Raw genomic sequence first — 20,153 nt, 5'->3', positions numbered from 1 at the left:
CTGGACCCACAGCCAGGCCCACAGTGACCCCCTAGCGCCTGGCATTCGCCCCGCGGTGAAAGCCCACAAGCACAAAAGGACCCCGCCAACACAAACCCGTCGCCTGTTACTCGCGGCTACTCCTTCTTCCTGCATTTCACCACAGCCAAGGCAACCCTTCCTGTTGTCCAACCCACTTCCCTGTCCGCACCCAAGGAACAGAGTGCAGACCATCTCGGAACCCGTGGGCAATACCTCTTAAAAGCCGACAAGATGCCTAAGAACAAGGGAAAGGGAGGCAAGAACCGAAGACGTGGAAAGAACGAAAATGACAATGAGAAGCGAGAACTCACCTTCAAGGAGGAGGGCCAGGAGTACGCACAGGTCGTGAAGATGCTCGGGTAGGTCACATACCCACCGCTATATTATGTTATCGTGGCCCCAATCCCCAAAGAGGGCAGCCTGCCGCTTCTCTCCCCATGCACTGTCTCTCACCGACCAAGACGAACCTGGCGACACGCGTGCTGACGACAATCTAGAAACGGCCGCCTGGAGGCGCAATGCTTCGACGGAACCCGCAGACTCGGCAACATCCGCGGCAAGCTTCGCAAGAAGGTCTGGATTAACCAGGGCGACATCATTCTGCTGTCGCTGCGTGACTACCAGGACGACAAGGGCGACGTCATGTAAGTCTATACTCAAACCCCTCAAAAGCTCCCTCTTCCCCTCCCGAGGCGTACTGCCGGTGTTTCGCCCCCCCCCCCCCCAACTCCCCAAGAGAAGTCTATGTTCCACATGCTGACCGGTGTCAAAAACACCTACAGTCTCAAGTACACAGCCGACGAGGCTCGTTCGCTCAAGGCATACGGCGAGCTCCCCGAGACCGCCAAGATCAACGAGACGGACAACTTCGGCGGCGGCGAGGACGGCGACTGCGGCTTCGAGTTCGACGAGGACCGCGACTCGGACAGCGGTGACGAGGGCGGTGCCGGAGGCAAGGAGGTGGACATCGACGACATCTAAGCGGTAGCCTCCAACTGCATGGCGAAGTCAAGGACTTTTCTGTGGCTGTCATGTTCCTTCGGGCATGCCACGAGTTGCGACCCCGGACTCTCCGTCAGGGCATGTCTAGACGACAGGCGTGCCTTTGCACGGAAGGGGTGCGCGAGCAAACCGCCGTTGAGCGGCGGCGGTGAGCGGGACTGTCTTCTCTCTATTAGACCTGGGGGCTTGTGATGGCTTGCTGCCGCCGCTTGCTCCTGGTTTCTCGACAGTTGAAGTGTGGGGGCGGCTAGGATGGGAGGGACGTCCTGTGTCGGCAATCATGTTATTCTTTTCCTAACCTTGATGATGAATGCTCGAGCTGTTTCATGGGAGACCGAAGAGTTGCAATCCGTGATCATGTCCTGATGTGGTAGCACAATGATGGGGTACGAAAGCATGGGATTTGCCACTCTAAACAAAAACCAAAATCCTCACAGACCGCATGTGACCTCATCGTTAATCAAGTCTGGTCTTGCGACTTTTGATAATCTCTAATTTTTTTCATTCTTAATCTCTGCCTTGGCATTGTGTCCGGGACAACTGCTGATACGGACGCTCCACACCAGCATGGCAATGATCCTCTTGGCTTGACTAAATACCAATGCACTCATTTCTTCCAAAGTAGTACAGCCCATCCTGAACCATGCCACTCTGGCGATGGCGGCCGACAAGAAGATAAGATGCTGCATAACGTTGCTAGCTTGTCCACCCAGGCCGCGAAGAGCGGTTTACCGCGTGGAATTGCCCGGGCCGTCTCCAGTTGAAACGTTGGTGACGAAGCTTTTCTGTGATCCTCCTCTTCCACTTGGTCAAGAACTGGGGGTCTAATCCCAGTCGTTGTCATCGTCCTCGTCGTCTATAAACCTGTTAGTATATCGTCCACCATTCGTTGTTTGCAGGTGACAGCTTACCACTATGAGCAACCTTCTTGTTTCTCGCCGCAAGGGCCGCTGCCAAAGCATCGGCCATACCGCCGCCTGCTGGTGCGACCCCTGATGGCGGCAAACCACTCCCATGTGGGCCTGTATCGCTGCTGCCTCCAACCTGTGCCGCACTCCTGTCACGAATTTGACTCCTATCAACCTTCTTCAAAGCACCGATACCGCCAGCCTTCTGTATACCATCCAGCACAGCAGCACGCCCAGGGTCAGCACCAGCCGCTGCTGGCACACCGGAAGAGTAGCCCGAGTCGCGGTTCGGCGGCGGAGGTGGTCCAGGCGGAGGGGGCGGGCCTGGTGGAGGTGGAATGCCGGCAGCACCACCAGGCGGCGGGGGTGGCGGGGGCGGCGGGATTCCGCTTGGCGCACCAGATGGCGGTGGCAGAGGTGGAGCAGCCGGGGCGCCAGTGGGAGGTAACGGCGGCGGCGGCGGCGGCCCAGCCGACGATGGCGGTGGTAGAGGAGGAGCAGCCGGGGCGTTGGTTGGAGGCAATGGGGGTGGCGGGGGCGCATTTGCTGCTGGGACGGGTGGTGGGGGTGGCGCCGAGGCAGCTGGCGCCGGTGGCGCTGGTGGAGCGCTGGAAGCTGGTAGCGGAGGAGGCCCTGCCGGGCTTCTCGCAGGTAAGCCTGGGGCCGGTCGGGAGGTAGGAGGAGGGAGGGGCGGCGCGGCCGATCCAGGGGCCTTCGGAGGCAGTGGTGGCGGCGGACCTGGCGGAATGGCGCTTGTTTCTCGCGACGGCGGTGGAGGAGGGACAGGACCACGACTTTGTGGTGGGGGAGGAACACTCCTCTGGCCTTGGAATGCCGGAGGCACACCAAACTTGTGGCCTGGTTCTCTGGTATCTTCGATAGGGGACTTTGCCGGTCGTGGTGGAGGGGGTGGACCGGGAGCCTTAGCTGTCTCGGCGCGCGCGAGTTTCCCGGCATCAGGCAGCGGCGGCGGGACGTGGAATCTGGGCCTTGGGGGAGACGGATCACGAGGGGGCGTCGGCTCTCTAGCGACGGCGGCCGACTCTGTCTTCCCAGACCTTCTTGGTGCGGGAGGGGGTGGTGGAGCGCCGCCTCGTCGTGGTGCTGGAGGAGGGGGAGGAGCTCGGGAACCGGTCCCGTTGACTGGGGGCGGTGGGGGTGGAGGAGTCGAGTGCTTCGTCTGAGCCTGCTCCTGCTTGAGAAAATCGACAATGAAGTCCTGATTGTCCTTGATGAAGTCATCGGTAAGGCCTTTGCTCCTCAGGTCGTCGCCAAAGTGCTCTCTCCATTCGGGATCAAATGCCTCGAGGGTCGCAAACTCGGACCTGTGCCCATTGCTCCCAGACGATTGCCTGTGGAAATGGCCGATTGAAGGGGCGTTGTTGCGAGGAGAGTCGGGCGGCGTCGGTGCAGAGGCGTGCCTATGTCCTCCGAAGATGCCACCTAGCAAGCTGTGCTTGTGGTGACCGGCTGCTGCTCCGGGGGCAACCCCACCGAATGGTGTCGTCTTGGTCGCCTTGCTCGCGTTCTTTTCCCTGTCGTTCATCTTCTTCAGGAATTGCTTCGCCTCCTTCTCGTCGACGAAAGACAGAGCGGCCACGCAGTCTTCTAGCTCGAAGGAGTGGAAGAACGTTCGGTCTTGGTTGTAGCTCCATGTGTCGAAGATCTCCTGATCCCATACCACCCCTCGCATGGCGGGCTGTTCCTATCGTGTCAGATTGCGCCGTGGGCGAGCTGGTTCGCAGCTGGACAGACTTACGGATATGTCAACCATCTTGAGCCAGTATGTGTTCCCGACAAGGTCGTTGGAAAGCACGACAGCCCCTTGCAATCCCGTGTACGTCCATTTTGATCTGTTCGGGTACGCGACGTATAGCCGGGCGACGGCGACGGCCTGGATCTTGTTGCTCTGTTTGGGGACGAAGCGCTTGACGGTCTCCTTGTCGGCCTCGCTGAGGATGGACGGCATGGTGGTATCGCAGCCCGGGCTGGAGGGGGCACCGTGAGGCTGGCGGGCGGTCGTCGAGAGGAGGACAGAGAGGGGCGGGGATCGGGCGAGATTGGGGGGTCTTGCTCCCAGCAGCCTGTTCTCGATGTTCCGTAAGCTAATTCATGAGGCGAGTGAATTGGACCGAACGGCGCTGTGCCGCTGCCTGTTGCTGGATGTGGCGGTCACAGCGGCTGGGCTGGTGCTGGTGTTGCTAATGGCGGTGATAATGGCGGTGGTCAAGGAGGGAGTGTGTGGTGTGTGGTGTGAGTGTTGAAATGTGGCACACTACCAAGCTGCGAGGTGGTGTTTCCAAGCCTGGAAACGCTTGGCTTGGCTTGGATGACTGGCAGTGCCCACTGGGAATTTGTCGCAGGTACGGCGGGCGACGCTGGCAGATCGGATGGAGGTAGTTGAGTGGCTTACTGAACGCGCGTATCAAGGCAGTCGAGGTAGGTAGGGGGTTCTTGGGAGTGTGGTTGGAAGTAGGTAGGATTTGGGCTAAGTGGCAGGCGCAAGGCGGACGTAGCTAGACCAAACGGTAGACCGTTCGACCGGATCTTGGCAGCAAGACTGACAAGTGCCCACGCCTGGCTGACAGGGCAATTAATAAAGCTCGGAACAAGGGCGGGATCAGGAGGTGTAGGCCTAATCAGTACGTCGTCACCCGGGCAGGTCGGTAATAAGAGGCGGGGAACGATCCGAGAGAGGTGAGGTTTGGACTCGAAGGGAGTGCCAATTTACAGAGACCCGGTAACTGGGCTGGGTACTGGTTTGCTTGCAGCTGGTACGTGGGAGCCCAACTACTGCGTACATTGCTGAGAGCTATCCCCCGGCCCCGGGAGCGTTTCATGACACCTGTTGCATCATCGCTCGCTCGCTCTTATTACACAGTACGAGAGCCTACCCGTTACATGAATATCAGATGAATGAAGCGATACCATCGTGCTCCGTACCGCTCTCCTGAGCAATCGGTTGCGAGCACAGCCACAGCCCAGGCCCGCCGCTGATCTTGTTGCTCCCGCCGCTGTCATCGCCAGGATGCATATTGCCTGCAGCCTGATGGGTCTTGCAAGCTACACTGTTGTGCAAGCTGCTGCAGCCCAGCCCTAGGCGCTGCAGGGCTCTGGGGCTCTAGGGCTCTAGGGCTCTAGGGCTATGTGGCCCACCGGGTCCAACAACCAGCCCGCGGCCGAGATCAACACGAACCACAAACTACAGCGGCTGTGGCACCGCAAACAAGTGCTGCATTACTACCAGGCGGCGTTACCCGGTCGAACAGATAACAGATACGTGCAAATGGTTGGGCATCTGAGGCGAGGTGGAGAGGGGGCCAGCCTGTGAAGCCTCGGGTATCGATCGAATGTCATCTCTTTCATTAAGTCATGGTACCTGTCCTGCAACAGTCTCTGCCCGAGCGTCGAAACGGCCTAGAGTCCCCACCCGCCATAGCTGCTCCATAGTAGCTATATCGCAGTTACTGGTTCAACTCCTTCGCCTTGGCCAGGCGCTCCTCCTTGGTTCCCTCCTGAGGAATCTGGCTGTGGTCGTGCGACTGCGCTGGGCCTGGCGCCGCAACGTGTGGGGCGACCTTGGACTTGATGGCCTCGATGAAGCCAGTGCCCTCCTTTTTGCCCTCGTCGATGGGCTTGTTGAAGAGATGCCGCTGTCAGCCATGGCAGTTCCAAGAGCGGGAAACCAGGTCAAAGCAGCCCCGCAAAGCTTACCTGGGTGGTGAACTCCTTCTCTTGCTGGTTCTTGTCAGACATGGCTGCGACGAGTTGGTGTAGAATGCGGGCTGGCGTGTATGGTAGGTAGGTCCTGGCCACTATCGTCAGGCGGCTATCTTATGGGAGACTGGGAGGTGGGAGGCGGGTTTGGTATCAAGGCTTACCAGGTAGTCAGGGGGAAGAAACTTGGTATCGTGCAGGTTTAGAGGTTGGTGGCTAACAATACCGGGCGTACAGAATCCACGAGGGAATGTTGTCCCGTCTTATACAGCCACGTCGGATTTGAGTTGGGGGCCCTCTCCAGTCATGGGCTACGCCTATGCACAAGCTGGGCGCCAGCACATGAAAGATGACGTCGGTCTTGACTAACACCGACCCGTGACGAAGCAGGCAAGCACGCCCCGCCAGACGGGCAGATGTCTGGCAGGACGTCCATAATTGGGCAGGTGTCTCCCCTGCTAGCATGTTGTGCTTGCGATTTCTGACAGGCGGAAGCGGCCGAGACCCAAGGATGTGGGTATCAGTCTGTTTCGGCTTGCCTGCGGCGGTCTGGCAATCGAGGCCGATACGTCGCCAGGCCGGTTGCCTCACTTTTAGCATCTCGGCTTCGAAATTCACGAGACGACAGCTAGCAGTCTCCCGAATTGCATGGATCAGCGATGCCACATCATCGAGGAGGCCTGCTGATTCCTTGTATCCCAATCAACATCCGACTCAGACAACAGAGCTGGATTGTTCGTTTCACTTGCCTAGGTAGTCAAGGAGGGAACGCCGGACTGGCTAGGGCGGCTGGCACCAGCTGCGGGCCAGCTGCGGGCTGCGAAGGGTCGCCAATCTGACGACATCGAGCTCATCGAGCTCATCGAGCTCCTCGTCAGGAGTGCACGCGTCCCACTTGGCCCGAATCTCAGCCTTGTCCCAAGCGTACCGGACCGGCTTTGTTGATATCGGTCGGTCCGACGACCATGTTTCATTCCTTATCAGTAGGCATCACATCTGCATTTGGCCGCCGCACTCCATCATGGCCGCCAACGATGCGCCCCAGCCGGTGAAGCTCTCACTGCCCCTTGTAAGCCTCTCCATGGACTGCCGTCCACAGGCTCCACATTAGACACTGACACTCATCGCCTTCTCTCAAGGAATACCAACAGTCTCTCTTTCAAGAACTCCGTGCAGAGGACGAGCTCGTCATTCTGGCCCGCGGCCTTGGGCTCATGCGCTTGTTGACCAACCTGCTGCATTCATACGATGCTGCCGGCAACAACCTCCTTGTCGTGGTTAACGCCGAGGACCGCGAGAATAATTGGATCGGCGAAGCTCTCGCCGAGCATGCAGCAATCAGCATGGCGCCTCTGGCCCGCGGCCTGACCGTGGTCAACACTGACTACACGAACGTCGGTGTGAGGGAGAAATTGTATGCCTCGGGGGGCATCTTCAGCATCACGAGCCGTATCTTGGTCGTGGACATGCTCACCAACCTGTTGAACGTTGAGAAAATCACCGGAATGGTTGTTCTACACGCCGACAGGGTTGTCGCCACCAGTCTGGAGGCCTTTGTCCTGCGGATTTACCGCCAGAAGAACAAGGTCGGGTTTCTCAAGGCTTTCGCCGACAATCCGGACCCCTTCACCACTGGATTCAATCCGCTCGCCGCCATGATGCGAAATCTCTTCTTGAGGAAGGCGAGCCTATGGCCTCGTTTCCATGTCTCTGTGGCTCAATCCCTGGAGGGCAAGAAAAAGGCAGAGGTCATCGAGCTTGAAGTGCCTATGACGGATGCCATGAAGGAGATCCAGGCTGCCGTCATGGAATGCGTCGAAGTCAGTATTCACGAGTTGAAAAAGGGAAATACAGGCCTCGAGATGGATGACTGGAATCTCGACAGCGCTCTGACCAAGAATTTCGATGTCATGGTGCGCCGTCAGCTTGATCCAAATTGGCACAGGGTGAGCTGGAAGACAAAGCAGATCGTCAGCGATCTAACTGTGCTACGTAGCCTGTTGCAGGCCATAGTCGGAATGGATGCTGTGCAATTCCTGCAAAACCTAGATACCATCCACGCTGCGCACTCGCCTACGCCGGGGTCAACTAGGCAGAACCAGTCCCCATGGCTGTTTCTCGACGCTGCCCAGACCATTTTTGACACCGGCAGGAAGCGAGTATACAGCGGCGTCAACAAGCCCGGCGCAGACTCGAATATTGACTCTGTGCGCCCGGTGCTCGAGGAACAGCCCAAATGGGCGGTATTGGCCGACGTTCTTCAGGAAATCGACAGAGATCTCTATTTCGAGCCAATGGCCCGCGATGACTCTAACGGCACTATCCTGATCATGTGCTCAGATGCCGCAACCTGTCGTCAACTCAAGGAATACTTGCAATCCATGCATGTGAAACCCAAGGCCGAGCAACAGCAGAGGAAGAAGATCGTCTATCAGAGTCCTGATGATGAGGATGAGGAGGACAAGCCTTCTGCCACCTTCATGATGAGACGCAAGCTGCGCAACTATCTCAATTGGAAGCGAGAGTTTGCCAAAGTCAGTGCCACTCTCTTCGCCGAAAACCAGAATGCTCTGAAAGGAGCGACGGATCCCCGTCTGCAAAAGACCAGCAGAGCCCCCGCTAACAAGCGGCGACGCGTCCGCGGCGGTGCTGCCATGGCGACAAGTCTTGGCCGAGCCGAGAACGGGAGCCTCGTACCATACTTTGAGAAGGCGAGCGAGGTGTCTGAGCTCATGGAAGAAATCCAGATCACAGAAGAGGAGGCAAAACAAAAGGCAGATATTATTGAAGACACGTTGGAAGACATGGATGACTTTTACGACATGTACGAAATGCAAGATCTGGTCGTCATACACGCCTACGACGGAGACCAAGACGAGCATGTGCTCGAGGAGGTCAAACCGCGATACATCATCATGTATGAGCCTGACGCGTCGTTTATCAGACGGGTCGAGGTGTACAGATCGTCTCACAACGATCGGAACGTACGCGTCTACTTCCTGTACTACGGTGGGTCCGTAGAGGAACAGAGGTACTTGACGACGGTCCGGCGGGAGAAGGATGCATTCACCAAATTGATCAAAGAGCGCGCGAGCATGAGCGTCGTCATGACTGTCGATGCTCATGGCGTCGAGGACCCACAGGAGGCGTTTCTGAGGACCATCAATACTCGCATAGCCGGTGGTGGTCGCCTAGCTGCCACTGCGCAGCCTCCTCGGGTGGTGGTCGACGTCCGGGAATTTAGATCTTCTCTGCCGTCGCTCTTGCATGGTCGCTCCATGGTCATCGTACCATGCATGCTGACCGTGGGGGACTACATCTTATCGCCCAACATATGCATCGAAAGGAAATCCGTTAGCGACCTGATTTCCTCCTTCAGGGATGGACGTCTCTACAGTCAGGCCGAGACCATGTTCCAGCACTACAAATCGCCGATGCTCCTCATTGAGTTCGACCAGAACAAGTCTTTCACTCTGGAGCCTTTTGCTGACCTATCGGGGAATATGAAGAGTGTCAACCCGGACAATACATCGTCTGACCTCCAATCCAAGATAGTGCTATTGACACTGGCCTTCCCCAAGCTGCGGATAATATGGTCATCTTCGCCTTATCAGACGGCCGAAATCTTCGAGTCTCTCAAGGCACAGGAGGAAGAGCCAGATCCGATTGCGGCCGTGAGAGCCGGACTCGATAAGAACGAGGTTGCTGAGGAGCAGCCGTTCAACCAGCAGCCGGAGGAGATGCTGATGCATGTTCCGGGTGTGACGAGTAAGAATATCAAGAACTTGACCCTTGAGACAGAGAACATCAGGAACATTGCCAACATGTCTATGCAAGATTTGGCGCCGCTGGTGGGTGGGGAGGCTGCAAGAAGGATTGTCAGATTCTTTGCGAAAGATCTACTTGAAGATGAAGATTGATTTTTGTGTCTTCGCGGCCTATAATAATTGGACCTCATCGCACACAGCTTCTAGGTTTCTCCGTAACCGTTCTTGTCCCTCTCCATGTCCAAACCGATTCGATAGAATCTGGTTATCACCACGATGCAGGGTTCGGTGCTGTACACAACGTGTACACAACGTGAACACAAATGTCGGCTAACCAGCCACATTTCTGACCACGGCGGTGTCACATTGCCACCATATTTGTGCAATGTAAGCAATTTTCTTGCAAGAGTTGTTGGGCATGTAGGGTATATTCCGTTACTGCTTGTGCTCAATCATGCTGATGACGCTCTCGTCAGGCAAAAAAAACATCTCCCGTGCCGTCGGTACTGTACATATGGGAAAATAGGGGTATCATGTGTCCTTCAATGCCCTGAACTGGAAAACGCAGAGGCCCATGATCGAAAGCGTTCCTCCAAAAGTCGGCAACCCAAAGGCCGCTCGCCGATATTACTCTCTCTCCCCTCTCCAGACTTCTTGGCTGGTTGCACCTCGTCCCCTCTCCCGCAAGTGAGATCCAGGTCTTGATTATCTCACGAACACGCCCGCCTGGTGGCCGTGCCGTTGCTCCTAGACATGACTAGTGTGTCTTGTGCGACGAGTACCGCCGCCGCCACGTCCGCAGTAGCCACCTGTTGGAGGAAGGATTGATCAGTTACTCTGCACTCCAGATCGCGGGAATATCGGTGTGCAAGGTGTTACTCACAGGTCAGAAATCTAACGATGGCCGAAAGGACTGCGACGACGCCGTTGACGATCGACATGATGACCCCAGCGATCGCTCTAATGACTGTCATGATACAGTCACCAATCCCCTGGATACAAGACATTACTGCGCCCATGTTGACGGTGTTGCGCTCAGTTTTGTGGCAGGTTGGTAGTGCTGATGATGGAGGTGTGACTTGTAGGTCGGAATATTTTTGACTTTCTCGGGTTGGGAGATGACTTGCAGGATGGAGGTTTATTATTGATACAAGAGTTATAAGACCCCACAGACTCGGGAGGAAAACGAACAGATATGTGTGGCCCCTTATATCTTCGAGACTGGAAATCCCGGCAGCGGCTTGCCGTAACATATTTTGTTGTTCACCCATGCATCGCGATCCCATCGGTGGGCAGGTGCTGTCGATATCAGGCTGACGTCACCGTGTGACCGGGTGATTGCTGCAGGGATTCCCCTTTGTGAGGATCCCTACGCCATCCCAACGTCAACAGCGTCACTGCAGGGCAAGGGAGGGAAACCTCCGGATTTAATTTTTCCTAACGCTAGGGCTTGTTGGGACCGCCTGGCAACCGGAGCGATCCAACACTGTTTGGGAAATGAAATCTGACATGAGACACAGGAATCAAGAAAACCACGTTTGACCATTTCCGCTTCGAGCCTTTCCTCTTCCCAAGGTGACGTAGCTCGGTGTTCTGGGCCTCTGGACCTACTGGCGCTAGGACCGTCTGGTGGCAGCTGCGTCACCACCAATCACAGCAATGTCTGGTGCCGAAAAGGGAAGGCAGCCAGTGCGACCCCTGCAGGGGAGGGTCGTCAATGATAGAGGTCAGTAATCTTTGTTTTTTTAACTTTCATCTCTTGTTCGCCTTTCATACTGTTGTCCTTCCTGGTCCATGTACTATATCTCTGTTGTCTGACCAGCGCTTGTGAGACATTGAAGTTTGATCATAAAGAAGCAGCATATAAACCCTTGGCTCAAGATGAACCAAGTTATGTTGACATATCCCTTCCTCTGTCTCCTGTTGGCATTGCTGAATTGTGGGGACATCAATAACACATATCAGCTGCCGGTAAACACAGCAAGACATCGGGAAAGGTCTTGATTGCCAGATAGGGACTATGTTATCCAAGCTCTTGGTACCTAATACTCGGTATCTATTTCTCTGTCAGTGGCAGGTGGTGCCCAAGATTCCTGTGTTCTTCAACTTAGAAGATGAAGTAGTACGCGTGGGACAGTCTGGCAGTAGCCCAGCTACTACTGGCATTATTCTTGACTTCCCTTCAAGACTACGGCTTCATAATTCTCTCTAGCAGGCCCAAACAATAATAGCTGGTTCCTCCTGTACTAGGTTACCAGCAATGACTGGTGGATAGCCCCAGCTTTGTTACCAGGCAAGCATCTCTCAAAGAACATCAAATATATCCCTACCACTACCACCTTGTCTGCGTCCATGAAACTACAAAACAGGCATTGCAAAATGAAATTAGTCGCAACCTTCCTTGGGACTTCCAATACCCTAAGCGCCATTTCCCCGTGAGATGGCTGGGCCTGGACGACCAGTGAAACCCGATGGCACTCAACAGCAACCGATATTGGTCGACGAGGATGAAGACGCCCCCCAGTCCGGAATCGGTTTTCAGGTAGAACAACTGGTCCGGCAGGTTCGAAAGGGCGATGCAAGGTTTGACCCAATAGACCTTGATGGTGAGGAAGACAGCTTGTCTGAGGATCCGTGGCGTGCCGACGAAGACAGTTACGACAATGACAACGCTAAGATCGAGCGGGAAGAGCTCGCAAACGACCCCGGGGACATCCAAGACGGCCCATGTGTCCACTGGAGGAAAGCTGTGCGAAACCCTTGTCCATGCGGTACCCACCACAAGGTGCCGAAAATCATGATAGGCAGCATGGAGCTCAGCGAGTCTCATGTAGTCGAGTTGAAGGAGCCGGTCCGTGTCGGCCGATATGGAGCAGAATTCGTTGAGATTTATGAGATCTGGATACCGAATAAGGGTGACCATACCTTTGTGCGTGGCCGAGCTTATGCCAGAACAAGGAACCTAGAAGGCCGTATCGAGCCTCGGAAGAACGAAGTCTGCGAGATCTTGGAACTTGACGAGGACGATTATCGCGGTACCGATCCAACGTGCCATCTGGACCAAGCGTTAGTCGAGATTTTGGTACAGGACATCAAGGTCACCAGGACACTACACAAGACGAACAAAGCGTTTCCCGAGTGCCGCTTCGACCATGTCCGATATAGGACTAAGGAAGAGAGAGAGAATGAGGCACCTCTGACCTGTCGTTGGCAAATGGTCTTGTCGTACCCGGATCCAAGGTATCGTCGTCAACAGCGGCCGATTGCTGGCGAATTGATCAGGCACTACGACCAGAACGACATACCAAAAGACAGACACCGCATATTAGACAGTGAACGCCGCAAAGCCCATGAGAAAGTTCGCGGCGGCTCGTTCATCCCAAATGGCGCACATGAGGGAGGTCTGAGGGCCTCTCCTATCCACCTGGCGCCAGGACAGAAATATACGGTTGTCGACATTTTCTCTGGCGCCGGAGGCTACTCGAAGGGGGCCGAGATGGCAGGCCTGAAGGTCTTGGCGGCTTGCGACCACTGGCCGAGGTGTTGCGAGACATATCGGCAGAACTTCCCGGATACCGAGCTCCACCAAGAAGACGTGTACAAGTTCATCGACGACGTGAGCACGGACCTGACCCGCGAGCATCTGGACGTCGATATCCTCCACTTTTCTCCTCCCTGCCAGACGTGGTCCCCAGCACACACGTGCGAGGGAAGGAAGGACGAAGAGAACAGGGCCACGTTGTTTGCCTGCGAGAAAATTATAACGATATTCAAGCCCCGCATGTTTACTGTTGAGCAGACCTTTGGCCTTGCTCAGGAACGGTGGATCCCCAACTTCAACGCCCTCCTACAGGGGTTTACACGTCACGAATACTCGGTCAGATGGAAGGTACTCCACTTGGTCGAGTACGGCCTCCCGCAGACGCGGAAGAGGCTCGTAATGATCGGCGCTGCGCCGGGCGAGCAGCTCCCCGTCTGGCCGAAGCCAACGCACAGCAAGGACCCAAAGGATGGTCAGAAGCCGTTCGTGTCGGCTTTTAAAGCCTGTAGTTCTCTTGTTGAGGGCCAGAACTTACACGACGTCGAGGGCGCTCGTCTCACCAACAAGGCGCCATGGGATAGCAGCAAGCCTTTGGGGCGGACTATCACCACTTCTGGCGGCCAATCGTACCACCATAGTGGGTCGCGGGAATACACACTGGGGGAACTCGCTGTTCTTCAGGGGTTCCCTGTTTCCTTCATCTTCATGGGGAAGTGTATCAAGAAGCAGATCGGAAATGCTTTTGCGCCAATTGTTGTCAAGGCTCTTTTGAGGCATCTTCGTGTCCACCTGGAGAACTTTGATGGGGTCACTCGTCAACCACCACAGGGCCAGCTCATTATACTCAGCGAAGATGAGGATGATGGCCGCAGCGACAAGACACAGAAGCCACAATACAAAGACAGTAGCCATACACAAATCGCGAGTCAATCTGTAGTTGAGGTCCCGGTGGCCTCCGGGAGGGAGCCACCCGGCATGAGCGGAGAATTCCTCCAAGGCATGGTTGATGATTTTCGAAAGAACTCCGTACAACACTATCTGACAAAGGACAAAGACAAGGCTTCAAAGAGGTGCAGCAGCTCCAGGCCCAATCTTGGCCAATCAAGCGGGCCATCAAGCAGTCAAGCTCAACCAGCCCAGGGGCACATCAGAGGCTCTGACTGTGTCCTGGAGAATGCGGAATACTCACAAAGCCTAGTTGGAGCCGTTGTTATTGGAGAAAAGAAAGTGGCCCCTGTGACTACTGTAGACCCCGACACTGACTCTGGTGAAAACTTGGGTGCAGGCCTCCTTCACGCTGGGCCCAATAACAGCAACACGGTTGCCGGGGACGTCACCTCCAGCACCCCAGACACACCTTTTCAGATTTTCTCAACTACACATGCTGACACGGGGACGTATCCACATCCAACAAACGTTGTTCAGCCCATCAGCAGGTCTTTCAACAACACAATCATCAGCCATTCCCCCCAGACGTCCTTGGGACCTGATAGCCCACAGGAACCACCAGTTCTTCGACCTGCTATCACCATGTCTGACTCGGAACCACCAGGCAGACGCACCTCAAGTTGCCCGGGAGCAGCTCAGGGCCACCCTCAGGCCATAGTCAATGGTGTCCTCCAGGCACCCGCCCGAGCCCCAGAGCCAAATACCAACACAGCCACAGGCCGCCGGAGTGCCAACATGGCAAGAACCGTTGCAGACTTGGACCATGTGCCTGCTCTGACTCGTCCAGCCTCTGTGCAATCCACAGGACATCAAAGTGCTCAGAATGCACAGACTCTTGCCGCTCTCTATCAATCCCCATCTACTAATCGCCCACGCTGCAATAACAATGCCGGGGTGGGTCATGCTGTGCCAGCACGCCAAAGTCTGCCTGGTTTCTCGGCCATGCTGCCATCCAGCCAGCGCATCTCGGAAGCAACACCAAGTCAAGCAACACCAAGTCAAGAAACACACATGTCTCGGAACCAAGACGAGTTGGCAAATCCTGCCCCTGTATCAGCCTCTATGGCTACTTCACAGGCGCTCCGAAGGGTTGAGGAGACAGCTAAATCCAGCTTCTTGTTTGCTGGCTTACTAGGAGCATTGCGCAGTTACGTCCCTCAAAATGCTGGAAACCCGACCGGAAGTAACCAGCCCGCGGGAACTGGCGAGCATTCCGTCGCTCCCAGAGCTCAGGGCAACGCCACCAGCCATCAGGATTTTGAGGGCCAGCGAGGCTCGGCCACTCACAGCAGGCTTATCCAAGGCCCTGTCACCTCATCGGCCAGGCAGGCCGGCATTTCCGCGGCCTTGAGGAGACGATCACAGGGCATACAGACAGGAGATGGCGCGCCTGGTTCATCCCGGGCGCGGTCGGGTGCCGACACCATCGCGTACAATGGCGAGTCTTCTCGCGCAGGTGACCGGCAGTCGCACCCGATCATTATCGAGGGCAACGAGATTGAAGGGGCTAGCGGAATCGTTGAGAACGGCGGTCTTCCTGGCGGAGTAGTCGAAAACAATACAAGCACCGACGATCCTGCGGATGACCAGGACGAGGCCCTACAACGCGTTCTTTGGGAGAGCCGTGCGGCTGCCCCCACCGCCGCCAACGCGGCGACCGAGACTATCGCCCACCACAGTCCTGCAGAGCTCCAGCGGCGTATGCTAGCCAAGTTCCGTCTCACCAAGGACAATGGCGCTCCTGCACCTGAGATGTTCGGACCGGGCGACCCTAAGGGCAAGGGAAAGGCCGTCGACAAGGGAAAGGCCGTCGACAAGGGAAAGACCGGCCAGACCCGAAAATATGACGAGTTCGCAGAGGACAAGGAGCCTGAGGGCCCGGGGAGCCAGAACAAGCGGCCCCGTCACAGCGAGTAGATTGGTTTGATCTCGTGCGGTGGGAGGCACCATGAAAGATGTCAAGAAGAGGGGCGCACACTCTGTCTTGCACGCTACAGGAAGGTTGATAGACGGCCAGCTGGTGATTGTCTACTTCGTGGACGGCAGCGACGGCGTCAGGCAGCAAAGAACAATGTATAATTAGATCAAGGCTTGTGCACAGATTCTATCAGAAGGGGACCAGGACACTCTGGTCGATCCAAGCCGTGTTTCCGGGCTCCCCGGTCTCGGTGAGGAAAACGTCCGTGGGCCATCGGTAGGGCTCGACCTTGTCGTCATCGAGCACGAGGGTGACGTTGCTGGCCTTCTCAGCCGTGACATTCCACCCGGGGCCGTAGTTCTCCCACGTGGCCATAAAGGTGTAGTTGTACACCCTGGGGTCGCTGGCGCTCCACCTGATGTACCCAGCGGGCAGGATGCTCGCATCGAAGTAGCTGTCCATGAAGATGGACCGCTGCTGGGCGTTCCATGGACGGCCCAGGGCGCAAGTGCCCTTTACCTCGGCGGCCGTGGAGGCGTTGTTGGCGATGAGCTGGGACGAATCGATGTAGGCACCGTACTTGTTCTCAAAGGTCGTGTTGGTACCCTTCCAGGCGGTGACGCCGCCTCCGCAGTGGCGCAGCGACAGGGTGGACTTGGTGATGTAAAGGGTGCCGAAGCCGTACAAAAAGTCCGTCTGGCCTGCAACGACGGTGTCGTAGAAGTAGGCGTTGGCAAGCTTGCCGACGTATATCTGCGGGCGGAGCGTGGTTAGTGCTGTGACTTGTGTGCTGAAACATCAACGACGAGAGGCAGGGGCGTGTCTCACGGTATCCTGCCAGCTGTAGAAGCCGCAGCTGTAGAAGCCAGCGTTGGCCCTGGACACGCCCATGGCGTGAGCCGGGCCGTGCGAGTAGGGGAACTCCTCGTTCCTGAAGTCAATGTTGTAGGCCCTGAAGTCTTGGCACCCGAACGGGGTGTCGTCGGGCACGGGGAAGCCGGTGGGCCCACTGCCGGTGAGGGTGGCGTTGAGGGTAGGGCCCACGGTCAGGACGCCGGTGAAAACGTTGTCACTGATCAGGTTGTTGCCCACGTTGGCGAGGTTGAACCAGACCTGCACATCGTTCTCGGCGGTCTGGTTGTAGCTCACGTCGCCCGCGTAGTCCTGCTGCATTGAGGGCAGGTTGGACTGGCCCAGCAGATAGAGAGGCGCCTGTCGGGTCACGTTGAGTTCTGCGGACTGTTGTCAGCATGATGTGCCGCCCCGTGCGAGGAAGCAAGGAAGGGTGGGGGGGGGGGAGTATCTCTGACGCTCATAGTAGAAGCCGGCACCGATCAGGATGTAGTGAGGGTCTGAGTCGTTGCCGACCGAGATGATGGCATCCTGGATCTTGGTGAAGTCGGCCCTTGTGTCATTGGCGCTCACATATATCGTGCCCTCCGGACAGCCCTCGAGCGGGTCGGCCGTCTTCTTTTGGCAGTCTGCGAAGGTGGTCGCTGGGTATGGAGCTGCCGAGTGAGCACTGGCGAGGACGGGGCTGGTGAGGCCCAGCGAGAGCAGGGCCACCACGGCGGCGGTGCATGGTCCCAACATGGTGATGAGTGAGTGATGATCGTCTTGACGGTGCTTGGCCTTCAGGGTCCAAGGGAGGAGATGCCAGTGCCAAGCAGGAGACAAGCTTCCGGGTGGAGAGCGTGTAGGCAGGAGAGGGAAGGGCCAAGGCCATATTATTATATCCTGTCGCTTGTCGTGGCCTCGACCCAGCCGCCCGGGAACGGTGACGCCTCTTACCTGAGGCAGTCATGGCCGGCGGATCTCGAGACGAACTGTGGGGAAATTGGCCGGCCAGGGGGCATGCCCTCCCTCCCGAGGGGCCGGACGCGTGGTGGGCTTTCCTCGTGTCATTCCGGCGGTGCTGCGACGGTGCTGCATGTCGAGCGAGGTCTAAAATGTGGAGGGGAACATGTGGTGTTCTCCCCACATTCCCCAATCCGACATCTGGAGTCCCCTAGGCATATTGGGGCGCCGGGGTGCATGATTCGTTTACACTACTAGGTGCTCAAGTACTCAAGCGGGCTTATTATTAGCTAGCGGCCGTCCAGGTACCTAGGTACCCCCAGGGGCAGCATGTTTTGCCTCCCACCGCCATTGATGGAACAATTCTGGCCTGAATTGCTCCGCAGCGCGCCATGTGTCCTCGCAGTCTCGGTGCGAGGCACGGGCTGCCAGGCAAGCAAGCCAACCTTACCCGTCTTGCCACGGAGTACATCTGTGGCAACTCGGGCGAGGCCGTTTTGTTCTCACTGCCGCGAGAGTCAGACGTTATTTCAGGGCAGAGCATGTGGGTAAAGGACAACATGGGATTCCTGGTAGCTGGTAGTCCACGACGGGGGACGACGGGCGTCTCATACTAACACGCTACCATAATCTCCCTTTAATTTCTCTCTCGCCGAGCAAGCCGGGCGTCCTGATCTTGCCTCTTCAGCTCTACATAGTAAGGCCCTGTGGTTTGGCATAGATGGGCTCATATGCTGTCAAGTCCTAGACCTTGTCACCCTACAACGCCATAAAAGGAGCCGCGCCACTTTTCAGGCTTTCTACTAGTCTGGATAGAGAGACACACAATCTTAACAGAAAGCTTCAGTGCTGCTACGAGGACGACCGAAATTACGGCGGAGTGAAGCAGGCGGTGGTCTCGACCACATGGGACTGGAGAATAAAAGCATCAATCGTACATATAAACAAACTCCGCGCCTCTCTCAAGCCCATCCACCGAGTCAAAGCCTCACTGCAAGTAGCATGTCACAAAAAGGATTTTGATAGAAACCGTAGCAAGTCTAGTCCAACATTTCGTAATGGCCTGATACACAAAAGCGAGTGCCAGAACACCGTACACGATTCCGGAACGCCCCCTAGATCCTCTATGACTCAAAAGCCGAAAGCCAGATTACTCTCTCTCGATCAGTCCTCCTCGCTGACATCGCTCTCCATGTCCAAGCCGCTGAGTTCCTGCTCGAGCTCCTTCTCCAGCTCCGCCTCGAAGTCGTCCTCACCCATGTCCATGTCGCCGGCGTCATCAGCCTGCGGCGGCGGAGCACCGCCGCCAGCGGTCACCGGGCTGGGCAGCTTGAAGCCGTTGCCGCCCGAGCCCGAGACGTCGTCGTCCTCCTCGCCCAGGATGTCCTCCTCGTACTCGGCGTCGGCGTCCTCGTCCGACTCCGGGCCCTCTCCGCGCACAAATTCGGAGAAGCGCCGGATCGCCGTGGGGAATGCGGGGCTGAAGTCCTGGCCGCGCGTCGGCGCCGATGGGGCAGGGTCTGGGTACTCGACCAGCAGGCCGCCGCCGTCGTCGTCGTCCTCCTCCTCCGACTCCGCCGGGGAGCGGTTCCGCTGTTGCTTCTTGGCCTTGCCGTCCTTGTCCGCCTGGGGCTGCTGCGATGCCTTGGCCTCTGCCTCGGGTGCCTCGGACTTGGCCGCGGGCGTCTCCTTCTTCTTGCTCTCTGCACTGGCCTTCTTGTTTGCGGTGTCTCGCCGGCCGGCCGGTGCCTTCTTCTTTTCCGTCGTGGAGCGGATGTTGCTGTCGATTTGTGGGTACTTGTCCTTGAGCTCCTGGGCGTCGCTGTTGTAGGGGGTGCATGCCAGGTTCATGTGGAACATGGAGTCCACGCGGTGCAGCACAAAGGCCTTGCGCTCCGGGTCGAAGATCAGGACATATTGGTTCTCCTTGGCGGACCGCGTGCCGTTGTATGCATACTTGCCCCCGTTCTCGTAGAAGGAGAGGTTGAATGTGTCATCTTGGGACGGGGAGGGCTTCAGCGTGGCCGCGTTGGGGGCCGTGTCCGATGACAGCTCGGGCTTGTGGTTGTCTGGGGCTCATCAGTCTCCAACCCAGCTCGAGTGATTTCTTCACCAGCGGGTGTGGTCGGGGCATCTCACATCTGATGGCGGTCAACGCCTCCTTGGACGACTTCCCGAGGAGAGCATCGCTGAGGATGACCGGATAGCTCTTGGGCTTGGTAGGGTCGACGACCCCGGGAGGCGCAGCTGACGAGGCCATGGCGGCGACGACGGCGGCGACGACGGCGGCGCGGCGGAGGAGAGCAGGGGCAGGACGAGGCGCGCTGGCTTGGGATGTCCAGTTGGTGGAGGGTTTACATTGTCTGCAATGAGGGCGACTGCGTAAACACGAGCTGGGCGCGGGCTCTTGCAGTTGTTCAAAGCATGCGGGGTGGAACCCGGCCAAGGTGAGGTGAGGCAGAGGAAGGGGTGCTAAAGTAAGGGTCGCAGCTCCGCCGTCACCCCGATGTTTGGCAGGCCAGGGGGAGGAGGCA

General features: G+C 57.1%; 8 protein-coding genes across 8 annotated transcripts; 3 read left to right on the top strand and 5 right to left on the bottom strand.

Moving 5' to 3' along the window:
- Nucleotides 1–252: 252 nt before the first annotated feature.
- KVR01_003306 (uncharacterized protein) lies at nucleotides 253–1,002 on the top strand (the record flags this gene model as incomplete). Its single annotated transcript, XM_044786126.1, has 3 exons — nucleotides 253–380; nucleotides 519–665; nucleotides 804–1,002. 3 exons carry the CDS (start codon nucleotides 253–255, stop codon nucleotides 1,000–1,002), a joined length of 474 nt encoding a protein of 157 aa, XP_044648321.1.
- An 845-nt stretch (nucleotides 1,003–1,847) lies between these two features.
- KVR01_003309 (uncharacterized protein) lies at nucleotides 1,848–3,900 on the bottom strand (the record flags this gene model as incomplete). The annotated part of the gene is made up of 3 exons (XM_044787143.1): nucleotides 1,848–1,879; nucleotides 1,935–3,630; nucleotides 3,691–3,900. 3 exons carry the CDS (start codon nucleotides 3,898–3,900, stop codon nucleotides 1,848–1,850), a joined length of 1,938 nt encoding a protein of 645 aa, XP_044648324.1.
- A 1,495-nt stretch (nucleotides 3,901–5,395) lies between these two features.
- Nucleotides 5,396–5,687, bottom strand: KVR01_002859 (uncharacterized protein; the record flags this gene model as incomplete). Its single annotated transcript, XM_044792915.1, has 2 exons — nucleotides 5,396–5,566; nucleotides 5,646–5,687. 2 exons carry the CDS (start codon nucleotides 5,685–5,687, stop codon nucleotides 5,396–5,398), a joined length of 213 nt encoding a protein of 70 aa, XP_044647874.1.
- Nucleotides 5,688–5,940: 253 nt separating this feature from the next.
- On the top strand, nucleotides 5,941–9,848 carry KVR01_002732 (ssDNA endodeoxyribonuclease RAD1). Its single transcript, XM_044785892.1, has 2 exons — nucleotides 5,941–6,717; nucleotides 6,788–9,848. Exons 1-2 carry the CDS (start codon nucleotides 6,670–6,672, stop codon nucleotides 9,566–9,568), a joined length of 2,829 nt encoding a protein of 942 aa, XP_044647747.1. The 5' UTR covers nucleotides 5,941–6,669; the 3' UTR covers nucleotides 9,569–9,848.
- KVR01_003354 (uncharacterized protein) lies at nucleotides 9,830–10,861 on the bottom strand. The gene is made up of 2 exons (XM_044786347.1): nucleotides 10,299–10,861; nucleotides 9,830–10,224 (listed from the first exon to the last, which is right to left on the bottom strand). Exons 1-2 carry the CDS (start codon nucleotides 10,699–10,701, stop codon nucleotides 10,163–10,165), a joined length of 465 nt encoding a protein of 154 aa, XP_044648369.1. The 5' UTR covers nucleotides 10,702–10,861; the 3' UTR covers nucleotides 9,830–10,162.
- Nucleotides 10,862–11,855: 994 nt separating this feature from the next.
- On the top strand, nucleotides 11,856–15,821 carry KVR01_002271 (uncharacterized protein; the record flags this gene model as incomplete). Its single annotated transcript, XM_044782405.1, has 1 exon — nucleotides 11,856–15,821. The coding sequence occupies one exon, from the start codon at nucleotides 11,856–11,858 to the stop codon at nucleotides 15,819–15,821; it is 3,966 nt and encodes a 1,321-aa protein (XP_044647286.1).
- Nucleotides 15,516–17,773, bottom strand: KVR01_003585 (uncharacterized protein). Its single transcript, XM_044790600.1, has 3 exons — nucleotides 17,133–17,773; nucleotides 16,651–17,054; nucleotides 15,516–16,575 (listed from the first exon to the last, which is right to left on the bottom strand). The coding sequence occupies exons 1-3, from the start codon at nucleotides 17,413–17,415 to the stop codon at nucleotides 16,012–16,014; spliced, it is 1,251 nt and encodes a 416-aa protein (XP_044648600.1). The 5' UTR covers nucleotides 17,416–17,773; the 3' UTR covers nucleotides 15,516–16,011.
- An 851-nt stretch (nucleotides 17,774–18,624) lies between these two features.
- Nucleotides 18,625–20,152, bottom strand: KVR01_003785 (uncharacterized protein). The gene is made up of 2 exons (XM_044781443.1): nucleotides 19,759–20,152; nucleotides 18,625–19,688 (listed from the first exon to the last, which is right to left on the bottom strand). Exons 1-2 carry the CDS (start codon nucleotides 19,877–19,879, stop codon nucleotides 18,784–18,786), a joined length of 1,026 nt encoding a protein of 341 aa, XP_044648800.1. The 5' UTR covers nucleotides 19,880–20,152; the 3' UTR covers nucleotides 18,625–18,783.
- Nucleotide 20,153: the final 1 nt, after the last annotated feature.

The sequence above is a fragment of the Diaporthe batatas genome (genome assembly GCF_019321695.1).
Source record: "Diaporthe batatas strain CRI 302-4 chromosome Unknown Contig00003, whole genome shotgun sequence".
Classification (NCBI taxonomy): domain Eukaryota; kingdom Fungi; phylum Ascomycota; class Sordariomycetes; order Diaporthales; family Diaporthaceae; genus Diaporthe; species Diaporthe batatas.
Note: the sequence above shows the minus strand (reverse complement) of the source record. Positions and strands in the feature narration are given on the sequence as shown.

What these genes read in the sequence shown, in the direction of transcription:
- KVR01_003785 (XM_044781443.1), bottom strand. Translation starts at nt 19,879, where the DNA reads ATGGCCTCGTCAGCTGCGCCTCCCGGGGTCGTCGACCCTACCAAGCCC. An exon ending in GGCGTTGACCGCCATCAGAT is followed by an intron (nt 19,689 to 19,758) that starts GTGAGATGCCCC and finishes GATGAGCCCCAG; the next exon opens with ACAACCACAAGCCCGAGCTG.
- KVR01_002732 (XM_044785892.1), top strand. Translation starts at nt 6,670, where the DNA reads ATGGCCGCCAACGATGCGCCCCAGCCGGTGAAGCTCTCACTGCCCCTT. An exon ending in TGAAGCTCTCACTGCCCCTT is followed by an intron (nt 6,718 to 6,787) that starts GTAAGCCTCTCC and finishes CCTTCTCTCAAG; the next exon opens with GAATACCAACAGTCTCTCTT.
- KVR01_003354 (XM_044786347.1), bottom strand. Translation starts at nt 10,701, where the DNA reads ATGGGATCGCGATGCATGGGTGAACAACAAAATATGTTACGGCAAGCC. An exon ending in CATCGTTAGATTTCTGACCT is followed by an intron (nt 10,225 to 10,298) that starts GTGAGTAACACC and finishes TTCCTCCAACAG; the next exon opens with GTGGCTACTGCGGACGTGGC.
- KVR01_003585 (XM_044790600.1), bottom strand. Translation starts at nt 17,415, where the DNA reads ATGTTGGGACCATGCACCGCCGCCGTGGTGGCCCTGCTCTCGCTGGGC. An exon ending in TGCCGGCTTCTACTATGAGC is followed by an intron (nt 17,055 to 17,132) that starts GTCAGAGATACT and finishes AACAGTCCGCAG; the next exon opens with AACTCAACGTGACCCGACAG. An exon ending in TCTACAGCTGGCAGGATACC is followed by an intron (nt 16,576 to 16,650) that starts GTGAGACACGCC and finishes CTCCGCCCGCAG; the next exon opens with ATATACGTCGGCAAGCTTGC.